This window comes from Neoarthrinium moseri, assembly GCF_022829205.1.
Source record: "Neoarthrinium moseri strain CBS 164.80 chromosome Unknown scaffold5_Wmoseri_CBS_16480, whole genome shotgun sequence".
NCBI lineage: Eukaryota > Fungi > Ascomycota > Sordariomycetes > Amphisphaeriales > Apiosporaceae > Neoarthrinium > Neoarthrinium moseri.
Window position 1 is genome coordinate 295,782 of NW_026055119.1, and position 14,244 is coordinate 310,025.

The 14,244-nt window shown below is 54.2% G+C and overlaps 6 protein-coding genes across 6 annotated transcripts; 4 read left to right on the plus strand and 2 right to left on the minus strand.

The window, feature by feature from the left end:
* Positions 1 to 887: 887 nt before the first annotated feature.
* JN550_002261 (uncharacterized protein) lies at positions 888 to 1,452 on the plus strand (the record flags this gene model as incomplete). Its single annotated transcript, XM_049313537.1, has 3 exons — positions 888 to 1,109; positions 1,195 to 1,310; positions 1,371 to 1,452. The coding sequence occupies 3 exons, from the start codon at positions 888 to 890 to the stop codon at positions 1,450 to 1,452; spliced, it is 420 nt and encodes a 139-aa protein (XP_049175552.1).
* A 1,402-nt stretch (positions 1,453 to 2,854) lies between these two features.
* JN550_002262 (uncharacterized protein) lies at positions 2,855 to 3,541 on the plus strand (the record flags this gene model as incomplete). Its single annotated transcript, XM_049313538.1, has 2 exons — positions 2,855 to 3,239; positions 3,291 to 3,541. 2 exons carry the CDS (start codon positions 2,855 to 2,857, stop codon positions 3,539 to 3,541), a joined length of 636 nt encoding a protein of 211 aa, XP_049175553.1.
* Positions 3,542 to 4,476: 935 nt separating this feature from the next.
* Positions 4,477 to 5,031, minus strand: JN550_002263 (uncharacterized protein; the record flags this gene model as incomplete). Its single annotated transcript, XM_049313539.1, has 2 exons — positions 4,477 to 4,846; positions 4,904 to 5,031. 2 exons carry the CDS (start codon positions 5,029 to 5,031, stop codon positions 4,477 to 4,479), a joined length of 498 nt encoding a protein of 165 aa, XP_049175554.1.
* Positions 5,032 to 7,040: 2,009 nt separating this feature from the next.
* JN550_002264 (uncharacterized protein) lies at positions 7,041 to 9,335 on the plus strand (the record flags this gene model as incomplete). The annotated part of the gene is made up of 3 exons (XM_049313540.1): positions 7,041 to 7,136; positions 7,196 to 7,375; positions 7,431 to 9,335. The coding sequence occupies 3 exons, from the start codon at positions 7,041 to 7,043 to the stop codon at positions 9,333 to 9,335; spliced, it is 2,181 nt and encodes a 726-aa protein (XP_049175555.1).
* A 692-nt stretch (positions 9,336 to 10,027) lies between these two features.
* On the minus strand, positions 10,028 to 10,784 carry JN550_002265 (uncharacterized protein; the record flags this gene model as incomplete). The annotated part of the gene is made up of 2 exons (XM_049313541.1): positions 10,028 to 10,606; positions 10,689 to 10,784. 2 exons carry the CDS (start codon positions 10,782 to 10,784, stop codon positions 10,028 to 10,030), a joined length of 675 nt encoding a protein of 224 aa, XP_049175556.1.
* A 496-nt stretch (positions 10,785 to 11,280) lies between these two features.
* JN550_002266 (uncharacterized protein) lies at positions 11,281 to 14,110 on the plus strand (the record flags this gene model as incomplete). Its single annotated transcript, XM_049313542.1, has 2 exons — positions 11,281 to 11,563; positions 11,634 to 14,110. The coding sequence occupies 2 exons, from the start codon at positions 11,281 to 11,283 to the stop codon at positions 14,108 to 14,110; spliced, it is 2,760 nt and encodes a 919-aa protein (XP_049175557.1).
* Positions 14,111 to 14,244: the final 134 nt, after the last annotated feature.

The window sequence follows — 14,244 nt, forward strand, 5'->3', positions numbered from 1 at the left end:
AAAGGTTGATGCTATCTTGTGCTTATAGAATGTGCGTTTTTGTGTCTTGAATGATTCATTCGAGAACAGTGAGAGGACTGATACGGGATACTTATACTTGTTGATGTTGAGATGATTAGTGACGGCATGATACGGATCAGTCTTGTCGTGGCGGTCGTATATTCTCACGACGGAAGTGCCACGATGGCATTGCTACTAGACGAAGCAACTGATTGATGCGGCAATGTTCGCGAGTGATGCAGGGTTTAGAACGGATTGCGTAAAGTTATTATCACCACAGGACTCCACACTTTAGAACAGGATTCGTATGCAAATCTAATCTGCTGAACCTTTACTACAATGGGTGTGGCACAGGGATATAATTTCAAAAGTCGTCGTGTGTACCGCATGCGCACAGTCAAGCCACTGCAGTTAACCAGGGGCATACGCAACATGCAACGCCAAGTAGCGCCAATTACCCACAAAGGATGGAATTGACGTTATTCAACCGAGCGTTTATGACCTCACACTCCGACAGGATTCACCTTTCCACCTTGCTCTTCTGCTGTAGTATTTTAATACATCGTCAAATTTGGGATGAGAAGGCTGGGCCCAAGGACTACACAGCCTCGGATGGGGCGAATGGTGCTATTTCGAGATCTGGAGCCACCTGGGAGTTGGCTGCGAGATGTCATCAACAATCCAAGCTTCTGCTGATACATGGGTCTCATTACGAAAATTACTATAAGTGAGCTTTACTGACCTCGATTCTCTTCTCAGATCTACTCTTCTCAAACATCACATCACATCACATCACATCACAATACAATACAACTCATCGAGCCTTATCTGCAAATCATCCTCCCGGCCTCAATCTTCATCTACATCTATCGCCTTAAAATAACACCATGAAGTTTTCTCAAGTCCTCTTTGTTGCTGTGTCCATGGCGCCAGCTGTTCTCGGCGGTTGCTACAAGAGCGGTGACTCCGGCCACTACGGGGCTGGACTTGGGGAGAACGGTGTCCTCGAGTCGCAATGTGGGCAGCTCGCTGGTACCTATGAGAAAGACGAAGATAGCCATGGATGTGGCACGGACTCTTTCAACACGAAGTGGCAATTCTACGTCAAGGTAAAATAGCCCTTATTTATGTCTTCGACGGCAATTAGCCAATGAGCTTCGCCCACAGACAGCCCTGCTAATCATTACAACATAGAACAAAAACGGTAAGAAGGCAACACTCGACTATGACAATTGCTTGTCATACATGAAGAAAGAGTCTGGTGCCTGCGAGCATGGGGGAGAGAACACGCACGATGGCTGGTTCGTTGTGTAAGTCCAAGTATCCAGATTGACTTTGCTGATTACCATTCTCTGACACAAAAACTACAGGGCTGATCCAAACGCGGGGACCTGCATCCCTTCGAACAACAACAAAGCTCGTCGAGCTGTCGCCCAGGAGTGGTCTGGCTAGAGACGAGAAAAAGCTTCATGGTTGATGTCACGATATAGAGGGTATACGATAGAGCGGAACAACTTTATTTCGCCTCCTATATAGCAGGCTCGTTAGACGATTTCATTTGTAGCTAGTCGGGATGAATTCAAGTCAATTCCTTACGCATACACACGCGTATTTGAGTGTGATAACTGCTCAGCAAAGAGCTGGTTGATACAACCTGAGAGCATTGAATAGTAAGAAAACAAGATACAAAATTCCCTTACCCGTTTTACGGGCTGAGAAGAGAGGGTTTGTAGGCCCAACTTGTGAATTAAAGCCCTGTGGCGCAGCCGCAGGTGCCATCAGCCACTCCGTGGCATATCATTGAGGGCCAATAATGTTGCGCTGCTTGCATTGTATATGTACAGGCATAGATGTTTTACTACGCTCAACGTTGTGGCTGCTATGAAACTGTGATATTTGATTCGGTGCATTGTTGGAAGCACTATAAAAGTCTCACGACGACCAAGAGTATTGGATTAACCTTTTGGTTCAATATGAAACACTGTGGGTATAGGGTGGCTGATTGCAACCGAATTGAACACTAACGCACAACATATTCAACCACTAGGGAATGCGCCTCAAAGTGGTAGACAAAGATCTGGAGCACCAGGATAGAGCCTTCCGCAGCGAACTTCCCGGGGCATACAGCTTTACTTTGGGAGTGAGTGGCTGCATAGCTGGTAGACATGCACTCATGACTGCAGTGCATTTTCTTCCACTATCAGCCAGTAGATAGCGGGGGCACGGATACTTAGAGGGAAGTTAGAGTGGGCCAAACCTTCAATTATAGCAGAGAAGACGCTAAGAAGTATAATTAAGGTTCGTCTCCTGGGATGTTACACCGTCAGCAGACATTACGATACGCACGTTGCATTGGGTGGTTCATTTGTAACATTGAATTGGTTAGTGCTGACGGCCTGTAGCAGTAGAGAAGTTGGCCAGTAGGCATAGCTAGAGCACGTACTTGTGCTAGTCAGCCGGGCGCCACAGACATGCATCAATTCCAATTGTTCCTTGCAGCCGCAATGTTGATTTAGCACTTTGTACGAGGAAGCTTACCTGTCAAGTGTTGTTGGTCCTCTACACCTATCCTACCTTGTTACACAGGGAACGGAAATCCACACTCACCCGCATTGCACTTTCTGTATGTAGAATATTAGAAGAACCAACAAACCACACAGCGAGGGCTTTCAAGCGATAACCCACCTCGCCGACGATTGATCCCACTTGCCTCCCTTGTTCCGGTGTCTCTCTTCTTTATTGGTCCCTGGTTCCCCAAGCCCGTCCCACCTCACTCCCCTCGCGCCCGATCTGAGCAAGACGTGACTTTGCATCCTATAGACGCCACGGTTGAGTCTGTTGGCTCGCCTTAGTCATGGCCATAAACATTGCACAGGCTACCCAAGACGACCTTCCCGACTTGGCAGAAGTCAACCGGTCAGCTTATTCCGGCGAGGCGGCCTCGAGGTTCGCACACAAGAATTGGCGAGATGAGAAGCACGTGTACGAATTCTTCAGAGGCAGACTTACCAGTCGCTTTCAGGATGAAGCGATGCAGGTACTCAAAGCCGTCGAAGCGGATACGAATAAGATTGTCGGATTTGCCTGCTTGACCTTGGAGACAGATAATGAGGCAGGACCTACTCCGACCGGCATGATGTTGCAGAAGATGCCACCTTCCATGAACAAAGACTTTATCGTAGCCGCTGGTACCAAAATCGAACAACTGCGGGAACACAGGAGAGATGAGAAACATTATTGTAAGTTCCTTCACACCACTTGAACTGTTGATATCATCTGACAACAGACAGACCTCTCCACCCTTGCCGTTACGCCCGAACGCCAGGGACGGGGCATTGGCTCACAGCTACTGAAGTATTGCCTCGAGATGTCTGACAAGGCCAGCCTCCCATGCTGGTTGATCGCGTTTCCTGCATCGTACCAGATATACCTGCGATTCGGCTTTGAGAAAGTAGACCACCGGGATATCGAACTGAATCATTGGGATAGCTACAAGTTCCGGGGTTATGGCATCTACCAAAACTACTCCATGGTGCGATGACCACGGAGATGTGCGATTGGAAATTGATTAAGACGCTAGAAGATGCAGTCGTATAATCTGATTAGACGCTGCAATATACAGGGCTGTTTCTCGTATAACCTGATTAGACGCTAGAAGATCAGGGTTGTATTCCGTATAACCTCGGAGCATCTAGCTGAAGAGGAAACATGGAAACATGGTAGACATTAACACTTCGGAAGCTTCACCTGGGTACCTCGGCGTGATATGAAGAGCAAAAGCTGAGAAGCGGACAGGCGTTGGCACGGGGTGATCCGTTGAACCCCCTCTCCGGGAGTAAAGCTGACATTGGCGAATAGAGCCGGAAATCATCTCTGTACTTTTGACGAGTCCGAGGTAGTCTTTAGGCCCAGAGCCTTTCAAGTTACAAGATACTATGCGCCAAGACGGTGCATGCAGGTAAAGTCCGCTGTGAGACTTGGAATACCCAGCTCGCCGGTATCAGTTGTAGCTAAGTGTGAATGGGAACTAGCGCTGTACAGCAGGGCATGATGGTTTTGCTCGCGTCGAGCATAGACGCAGGGGGCGGTCCAATCGTTTTCTCCCCTCCGCATGCTAGTCGCCAGACGAGAAATAATACACTCTCCGGAATCACAAGATGGCTTGGCTGCAGCAACTAACTTTTAAATTGGATTTGCAGCAAGAGTCCATGTATAGTTTAGGGCCTCATTCGCGAACACTCTGACCCGCCTTTTTTGGCAGCCCCATGACAACCCTCACCCTATCAATACTAGCCGTGGGTGGGTCAGTGGGGGATTCGTTCAGCTTCTATAAATCTTCCTCGACCTCCGAGGCTAAAAGATGCGCGTAAGGCTTAGTGCACCATCCAACGACGTATACCAGCACCACATAGCTTCCGACCGAAGACAGCTAAGATTGTGCCGGACCCGGTCTGTCTCGGGACAGAGGCCATACCGTTACTTCTTAGTGGCAGCTGGCTCGGAAGGGTCATTGTCGGTCGTCTTCGGGCGAGACACTAGTTTCATCTTCTTATTCTGACTGGACTCAGCCAGTTCATCAAGCTCCGCAGACAACTTGTCCTTGTCACGTGGCCTATCGTCTTCGATGACCTCCTCCACGGTTCGTGGCCTCTTCTTGTTCGGAATCAGATCCGAGGGCCACGGCGGAGGGGTCAAGCCACGCAACATGCCGTCATTCAATCGTTGGATGTCGGCCAAGCTAAGGGACGCCTGACCGTGCTCTCGTTGGCGGCGTACTTGCTCCCGGGTCAGGTGCCCGTGGCGTGGACTCGGCGCTGGCGAGGATGCTACTGATCTTGCCCTCGAGCTGTTCATCATTAGCCGCGGGAAGCTTGAGGTAAGTACCGGCACAGAGGTGTCTTACTGCTGACTGCCGACCGTTCCCTGAACTGAACTAAGTGCATCGTCGTCCCGCCCGGGGCCATGACCTGGCTCGCCGCCCTCCCCAGAAGCGGAATGTTCCTGTTCTTGGTTATGTGTAGGGGAAACCATGCGAGCAACGAGCAGTTCTCGTCGAACCGTGACGTGATATCCCGAGTCTACACTTGTATAATCATACCATGCAGGACAAGCTTGCTACTTTTATGATCGTGCTTCGAGGCAACCCGCCATCAATTTTTCTTGCATGCCGAACTATACATCGGTCCCGGAGCCCCCATGAAAGAGTGGCAAAAAGCGGTAGTGAGTACCTAGGTAGTTGGTTCCTGAATAGCTGCGCCTTGGGTGGACTGATGCGACCCCCAAGTTTCAGCCTTGCCAGAATCTTGACTGGGTTGTTTCTTAGTAGTGGAGTCGTCTGTGTTCTAGGCCACTGATCTCGTGAGAGCCAGTTGAGTGAAGGCACGTACCCCTGTTCCTATACTTAACCCCGACTCAGTACCCGGATCTGCTATAGGCGCTTAGGCTTCAAGGATCGCGGTAAATGTTATGTTTCTTTTATTTCTGCACTGTCCTTGTTCGGCGATGAACTTGGCCCAATTCTGCAGCCTCCCTGAGATTACCCTCTCAGGCGCCCTTGCACACTCGCCTGGTTTGGGTGATGGCGCAGAGTAGTAAGTAAATAGTAGGTATATTCCTAAAACTCCAAGAAATTCAGCGACCTTACTTTGTCTGGTTCTGATCTATTGAGGCTTGCTTCAGCTGATGGTACATCTTGGTAGCGCTATCGCCATCAACATACTCAGGCCGATCACACTCGCGTACTAGTGTGCAATGGATGGCTTTGATGGCATCTAAGCCCCTCGTCCAGACATCTGGAAATAGTACCTCGCAACTACATAGATATTGTGTAAATGTGTTTCTGAAGATGGAAATTCCAGGACGCAAGTCTCTTAATAACAGCATTTGACGGTCATCGCCCTCGGGCTGTGTGGTTCAGCTCTTCAACGCAGCCGGCTTGGGGGCCAAAATAGGCGAATTGTGCGGCAGGGAAGGCACCCCCGGCGCATGATTATTAGATGCGGCGCAAGCTAGTCAGATGAGGCTGATGAGCCTCAATAGATCACTGCGTGTCGTGAGCCACCTCTACACACACAAGGTATATGTGTCGCTTCAATAATGGCTGCTTCTATCCCCAGGGTGTGTAGGGTGCCAAGGGCGGCGCACGATGGCAGCAACAAAACACGAGGCCAACGGTTCACCCATGCATCTAGCCCCCAGGCCAAGACATTGGACCCAGCCGCTTGGTTCGTTCTGTCGGGGGCGTCTGAAGAAGGATCTGTAAATAGGTCTGTCTCATGTGGGATTCATAACGCCATGGCAGATTGGCGGGTCCGCACTGAACAATAGGTAGGTGCCGCACCAACCCGGAGGCAGCCGATGGCAAGTTGGCGACCATGTTTGGTGCTAGTCAACCAGAGTCCCCTCGACCGACCGATTCCAGAAAACACATGCAGCGTTAAGCGGACATAGCATGTTTGAATGTCTTGGTGGCTTGCCCGGATGCCGATGGAGCTTCCCGCACTGCATCAAAAGGAAAAACGCGATGAACCACACCGGCCAGGCAAGGAAAGCGCCATACTCGATCGCGACGGGCCATTGGCCGGTGCACTCAACACTAACAGGGCGCAGGAACCACCGAGACAGGCGCCCGTCATGTGATCAAGGTAACTTCATCTTTGCTTTCTGGAAGCCAGAGACGCACCTGGGAGCAGGGGATAAAGCTTATTGTCCTACACCATCGCAGCTGGTCAAGCCCCCCAGGCCAATAGTTGAATTGACGCCTCATCTGAGATCGCGTACCTAGGTAGCTGCAGATCTGGTTATAGATCTTTCTGGGCCTCTCTCTCAACAACAAGCCCACGCACCACACACCACACACCATACACCATACACCACACACCATACACCATACACCACACACCACGCATGCACCGCGACCCTCTCGATGGGGGAACCACTCAAGCACCTTTCCGCCGCCAAGCCCGCGCGGTTTCGCGCCTGAAGCCACATCCGGCATCCTGAGTGGCCACTCACGCGTCGTTGCTACCTACGCGACAGCCATGGACGGCGATGCCATGGAGATTGATGGCTTGCGAGGAGTCAAGCGGAAGGCGGGGGAGGATGTGGTACCCGATGCCGCTTCCCGCCGGATCAAAGTAGGCGCCCCATGGCATAGCTCGTCTGTACAGAGGTGGCTGACCGAGGGCCCGCCCAGGCATTAGACCCAGACGTGGTGAACAAAATCGCCGCGGGCGAGATCATTGTGGCGCCAGTCCACGCCCTGAAGGAGCTGATTGAAAACGCTGTTGATGCAGGCTCCACCTCCCTCGAGGTGCTGGTCAAAGACGGCGGCCTGAAGCTGCTTCAGATCACCGACAACGGCCACGGCATTGAGGTAAGCCGTCCGCTTTGCCTAGCCGCCAACCAGCCACCAACTAACCTCGCTGCAGAAAGATGACCTTGCCATCCTCTGTGAGAGATTCACCACGTCAAAACTGAAGAAGTTCGAGGATCTCAGCAACATCGCCACCTACGGCTTTCGGGGCGAGGCACTCGCCAGCATCAGCCACATCGCACATCTCACAGTCACGACCAAAACAAAGGCCTCGAATTGTGCTTGGCGAGCTCACTATGATGGAGGCAAGCTTTCGCCACCCAAGCCGGGCCAGACCTCTGATCCAAAACCAACAGCTGGGCGAAACGGAACACAGATTACCGTCGAGGATCTGTTCTACAACGTACCTACACGTCGCAGAGCTTTCCGCTCTGCTTCAGACGAGTATAATAAGATCATTGACATGGTCGGGCGTTACGCTATTCACTGCCAAGGCGTCGCCTTCTCCTGTAAGAAGCACGGCGACGCCGGAACCTCCATCGCTGTACAAGGCGCGACCTCGACGGTCGATCGGATACGCCAAATCCATGGGGGTGGCGTGGCCAATGAACTAATTGACTTCTCTGCGTCGGATGAGCGCTGGGGTTTCAAAGCTGAAGGATTGGCAACAAATGCGAACTACCATATCAAGAAGACGACTCTACTTCTATTCATCAACCACCGAGCCGTGGAGTCTTCCAATATTAAGAAGGCTGTAGAGCAAACTTATTCGACATTCCTGCCCAAGAACGGCCACCCGTTCGTTTATCTCAGCCTGGAGATCGACCCTCAGAGAGTCGACGTCAACGTGCATCCCACCAAGCGAGAAGTCAATTTCCTCAACGAGGACGAGATCATACAGGATATATGCGAGAACATTCGCGACAAGCTTGCGGCTGTAGACACTAGTCGCACCTTTATGACGCAGACGCTGCTCCCAGGCACCATCGTTCCCACTGGTTCGCCAAAGCCAGATGCAGATGTGCCGCCATCTAAGAAGTTGGCTGCCAAAGGCAAAAGCACGGTGCGACCATACGAGAACAACCTTGTACGCACCGACGCATCCCTCCGCAAGATCACTAGCATGTTCCAGCCGGCCAATAGGGATAATCTAGAGGCATTGGCGCAAGAGGGCGACGTCGAACCGGAATATGAGATCACTGATCGGGAACCGGTTGCCTGTCGCCTTACCAGTGTGCGAGAGCTCCGTGGCGCAGTCCGCGATGATATGCATCACACTTTAACGGAGGTCTTCGCGGGCCACACATTTGTGGGCATTGTAGATGAGAGACGGCGCCTCGCTGCCATGCAGGGAGGGGTGAAGCTGTACCTGGTTGACTATGGCCGCGCGTGCTTTGAGTACTTCTATCAAGTTGGCCTGACGGACTTTGGCAACTTTGGCGTGATTCGATTCCAGCCCGCCCTCGATCTGCGCGAGGTGCTGTCCATTGCCGCTGAGCGTGAGAAAGCCACAGCGGCAGAGGGGGAGTTGGCTGACGATGACGATTTCGACGTGGTCGAGGTGGTCGAGACAGTCGCCGCGCAGCTGATTGAGCGACGTGAGATGCTGCTCGAATACTTCAGCCTGGAAGTTTCTCCTGCCGGGGAGCTTCTCAGCATCCCCTTGCTCGTCAAAGGCTACACGCCATCGATGGCCAAGTTGCCACAGTTTCTACTACGTCTGGGACCCCACGTCGACTGGACCGAGGAACAGGCGTGCTTCGACAGCTTCCTGCGCGAGCTGGCGAGCTTCTACGTACCGGAGCAACTGCCCTCCCTGCCGGGAAACGCAGAGCAGCTGGAAGCCGAGGATGCGCCCGACGAGGTCAAAGCACGCAGGGCCCATGTCCGGCGAGCGGTGGAGCACGTCTTCTTCCCCGCCTTCAAGTCGCGACTGGTGGCTACGAAGTCGCTCATGAATGGAGGTGTTCTAGAGCTGGCTGATCTGAAAGGGCTGTACCGCGTCTTTGAGCGTTGCTGACCTGGTTCAACGAGAAAACCAGGCACTGTTGAGATACGAAAAGTAATATACCCGGACAGCTGGGGTTTGGAGCTGCTTATCTACGCTGGCTATTGTACCGTTCTACTTCTAAAAGCCGTACATTTGTAGACTATCGCTGCTAGACGATCGCCTCTTTACAGATAGAAGATGGAAAGGGCTGTCAATAAAGACCATCACATGGCATCAAAAGCTGGGAAACTTCACACGAGCCACACCACAGCATGCAAGAGACAGCACTTACCTGTGGCAGGGTCTGGGGAGATCGGGTTGTGGCCCTGAATATCGCCATCTGACCGTCGCTGTTGGCGTTCCGTACAGAGCACGATGGAAGAGAAGATGGGAGGCAATTGCCGTGGGATTTTCTGGGGGAGTTAGGTTCATGGGCGCATTCAGTTCTATCAAATAAACTCACAGAGTCGACGCTTTGTCCATGCCATATAAGCTCCCAAAGCCAGCGTGTCTTGTTATAGCGCCGTCGTGATGGGAAAGACTTCCAACCTGCCACCCAAAAAAAACCAGGATAAATCAACCATCAGTTCATGACAACCATGCCCCGTGCATGCCGCACCGCTAGAGTACCGTTACTGTACTGTGCCTGAATCCATGACTCCATATTTGAATTTGTTTTGCTTTTGGTATGTTTTGTTCGTCTGTTGATTTGCAGCTGGAGCTCAACCGATGGGCTTGAGCTTCTTCTTTTTCTTGCCCGACGACTCGCCGGCCTTGCCGCCCTTGGAGAACTGCCTCCAGCTGTCGATGCGCTGGTCGCGGGTGGCCTCCCAGTCCTGGTCGTGCTGGCGCTTGCGCTTGCGCTCCTCGAGCTCGTCGTCCTGGCGGCGCTGCTCGCGGCCCTCCTCCTGCATCTGGGCCTTGAGCTGGCGGCGGCGGCGGTGCTCGTTGTCGACGAGGACCTCGCGGGTCTTGACGCGCCAGTCGGCGGCGAAGGCGGCGGTGCGCAGCTCGGGGCTGTCGACGGTCCACTTGCGCTCGCGGATCAGCAGCATGCGGGCGTCGGCGATGGCCTCGTCGAGCCGCTCGCGGTGCTTCTCGTCCATCAGCTCCGTCTGGGCCTTCTTGAGGCGGTCGAAGGCGTCGGGCGCCTGCGGGTTCTTGGTCTTGTCCGGGTGGATCAGCAGCGACTTCTTGCGGTACGTCAGCTTGATGTCCGACTCGGGCACGCCCGGGTTCAGGTCCAGCACGGCGTAGGCGTCGAGGCGGAAGGCCTTGAGGATGCGGTCGATCTCGGCGTCCTGGACACGGGGTCGCATGATTCGTTAGTTCTCGGCAACCACAGACAAGCAGATAGCGATAGGGATAGACGAGGAAACTCACCTTCTCGAACTCCTTGGCCTCGGAGGCGAGAGCGTCAAGCGCATCCTTGTCCTCCTTGGCCAGGTCCTTGGGGTCTTTGGCGATCTCGGCCGCCATGATGGTCGCGCAGATGGTGTAGAGGGGTGGTACAACGAGTGACTTGGGGGCTGGTGCTGCTGCTTCAACACTGGAAGCGCCGGTAGGGGACGATGGCGATGGCGGTGATGGCGATTGATCAGTGGATGGGTTCGAGGTTGAGGTTGGAACTGCGGGTGTCGAGCGGCGGGCGCATATCCACGGCCATATCCCATCAGATCAGGGTACGAGTTACAGAGTACGTACGGAGTACCTACAGTAGGTATCTCCACCCCTAGGCGGGCACCTTATGCACGCCGATAAGAGGCGCTCTACCATGTTCGTACGGGGAAAGCTGCGATAAGCCCCACCGCCCATGAAAAAAAGTTCTGGGAGCCCGCCGTCCAACTCGGTAGTCGAGTTGCTGGGCTGGAGCCGTGCAGCAAACATCATCGTCAACCCAAACCCAAGGCCGGACGACAGATCGACCGCGGAATGCCAATTTCGCCTTCGCTTTTGTCTTGAACAAGCCGCAATCATGCCTCGACGCGCTGCTTCCCCGGCGCCCTCCGAGAACGAGGTCGACATTCTCGGCTCTCTGTTCACCGACGGCGCTAATGATGGGGACGCCGACTTCCGGGCTGGGAATGCGCAGGACGGCTTCGGCTTCGACGCGGGTGGCATCCTCGATGCTGACGACGGCGGCGGCGATGGAGAGGGCGACGAGGCTTTCATCGCCCTGAAGCAGGCTGCATCTTTCCGCAAGAACACCAACCTGAAGGGCAAATCGGTCAAGAAGGGCGGCGGCTTCCAGGCCATGGGTATGCTTCCTCCTGATTTACAACAAACCTTGGGAACGGGGCCACCGTACTGACTCTGTGATCTCTCCAGGACTGAATGCCAATCTTCTCCGGGCTATCACCAAGAAAGGTTTCTCCGTGCCCACCCCCATCCAGCGCAAGACCATCCCTCTCGTGCTCGACCGCAAAGATGTCGTCGGTATGGCCAGAACCGGTTCGGGAAAGACGGCCGCCTTCGTCATCCCCATGATCGAACGACTCCGAGCCCACAGCCCGACCGTCGGCGCCAGGGCCCTCATTCTCTCCCCGTCCCGCGAGCTGGCCCTTCAGACACTGAAGGTCGTCAAGGAGTTCAGTCGAGGCACCGATCTCCGCTGCATCTTGCTTGTTGGAGGTGACCACATGGACCAGCAGTTCAGCGACATTGCCTCCAACCCGGACATCATGATCGCCACACCCGGTCGTTTCCTGCATCTCAAGATCGAGATGGGCCTGAGCCTGTCCTCCATCCGCTACATCGTCTTCGACGAGGCCGACCGACTCTTCGAACAGGGTTTCGCCCCCCAGCTCACCGAGATTCTGCATGCCTTGCCGCCGTCGAGGCAGAGTCTGCTGTTCTCTGCCACTCTCCCTGCGTCCTTGGTCGAGTTTGCCCGCGCCGGTCTACAGGACCCGACCCTGGTGCGACTGGACGCCGAGACCAAGGTTTCCCCCGACCTTGAGAGCGCCTTTTTTAGCGTAAAGGGCGCAGAAAAGGAGGGTGCTTTATTGCACATCCTTCAGGACATTATTAAGATGCCGGTTGGCCTGCCTGAAGGTGCCGACGCCGACGCCGAGAAATCATCCAAAAAGAGGAAGCGTGATCCGGATGCCCCTAGGGTCAGGGAGAAGCCGACGGAACATTCCACAATCGTCTTTGCAGCAACCAAGCACCACGTCGAATATCTGGCCGCCGTACTGATCGAAGCTGGTTACGCAGTCTCCTACGTGTACGGTTCCTTGGATCAGACGGCCCGTAAGGACCAGGTCGAAAACTTCCGGCGAGGACGGTCAAATGTTCTTGTCGTCACTGATGTGGCTGCTCGTGGAATTGATATTCCTATTCTCGCCAACGTCATCAACTACGATTTCCCTCCCCAGCCCAAGATCTTTGTGCACAGAGTCGGTCGTACGGCTCGAGCTGGGCAGCGGGGTTGGAGTTACTCTCTTGTCAGAGAAACCGATGCGCCGTATCTGATCGATCTACAACTGTTCCTGGGCAAGAAGCTCGTGACGGGTCGCGATGGCGAGGGTTCAAACTACGCCGAGGACGTCACAGTTGGCGCCCCTATGCGGAGCAGGGTTGAAGCTAATGTTGAATGGTTGAACAAGCTCTTGTCAGAGAACGCCGACATCACCGCACTGCGCCAGGTCTCGGCAAAGGCAGAGAAGCTCTACTTGAGGACGAGGAACTCGGCCTCGAGTCAGAGTGCCAAGCGGGCAAAAGAGGTCGTTTCTACGAAGGGATGGGTGGAACTTCACCCCGTATTTGGCGGAGAAGCTGGTGACATGGAGAATGCCAGGGCTGATATGCTCGCCAGGATCAGCGGATATCGGCCACCAGAGACGATTTTTGAGAGCAAACTGGCCAATGGCAACAAGGTCTCAGCCAATACCGGTGCTGCAGAGATCATGCGCAATCTACGAAAGAGGATCACACCTCGTAACCAAGTCAAAGAGGACAAAACTTCCGGCGATGCTGATGAAGACTCCGCAATGGAAGATGCCGAGATGGACGGATTCGAGGACGAGGATGAGGATGAGGACGAGATTGAGGTCGCTGACGAGGAGCTTGGTAACGTTGGGGACGACACGGACTCAGACCTCGAAGTCACGATATCGAGCGGCAAGAAATCGGACAACAAGACACCGTCATCCTGGGCAGATTCCGAGGTCTTCATGTCGTACACACCCCGCACGATCAACGCTGCGGAAGAAAAGGGATATGGTGTGCATTCCGGTGGCAATTTTGTCGAAAATGCCAGGGGTGTGACTATGGATCTCACAAATGACGAAGGGGCAAAGTCCTTCGGCGCGCCCGCTAGGTCCAAGATGCGCTGGGACCAGAAGAGCCGGAAATACGTAGCCAGAGACAACGACGAGGACGGCTCCAAGGGTGCCCGTCTGGTGCGCGGCGAGTCGGGCGTCAAGATTGCCGCCTCGTTCCAGAGCGGCCGCTTCGACCGGTGGAAGAAGTCGCAGCGCCTCAAGATGCCGCGCGTGGGCGAGGCCGAGAAGAACTGGGGCCCCAACGGCCCGGGCGCGCCGCCCTCGGGCACGCGCTACAAGCACAAGATGGTCAAGGCGCCCAAGGAGGCCGACAAGTTCCGCGACGACTACCACGTGCGCAAGAAGCGCGTCGACGAGGCCAAGGAGCAGCGCGTCGGCCGCTTCCACGAGGGCGCCGGCGACAAGAGGGAGATCAAGGGCGCCGACGACGTCAGGAAGGCCAGGAAGCTGAAGCAGAGGCGCCTGGAGAAGAACGCCAGGCCGAGCCGTGGCGGCCGTGGCGGCCGTGGCAAGAAGTGAGGGGTTCGAATATAGACAGAATACCATATATACAGCCTGTTCAGCGAGGAATGCAATGGCCCTTAGTAACAAACGCTGCGCTGCAAATGTGATTGTCTGCTAGGCATTTCGCAGACGAAATAGCCAGCTTCATA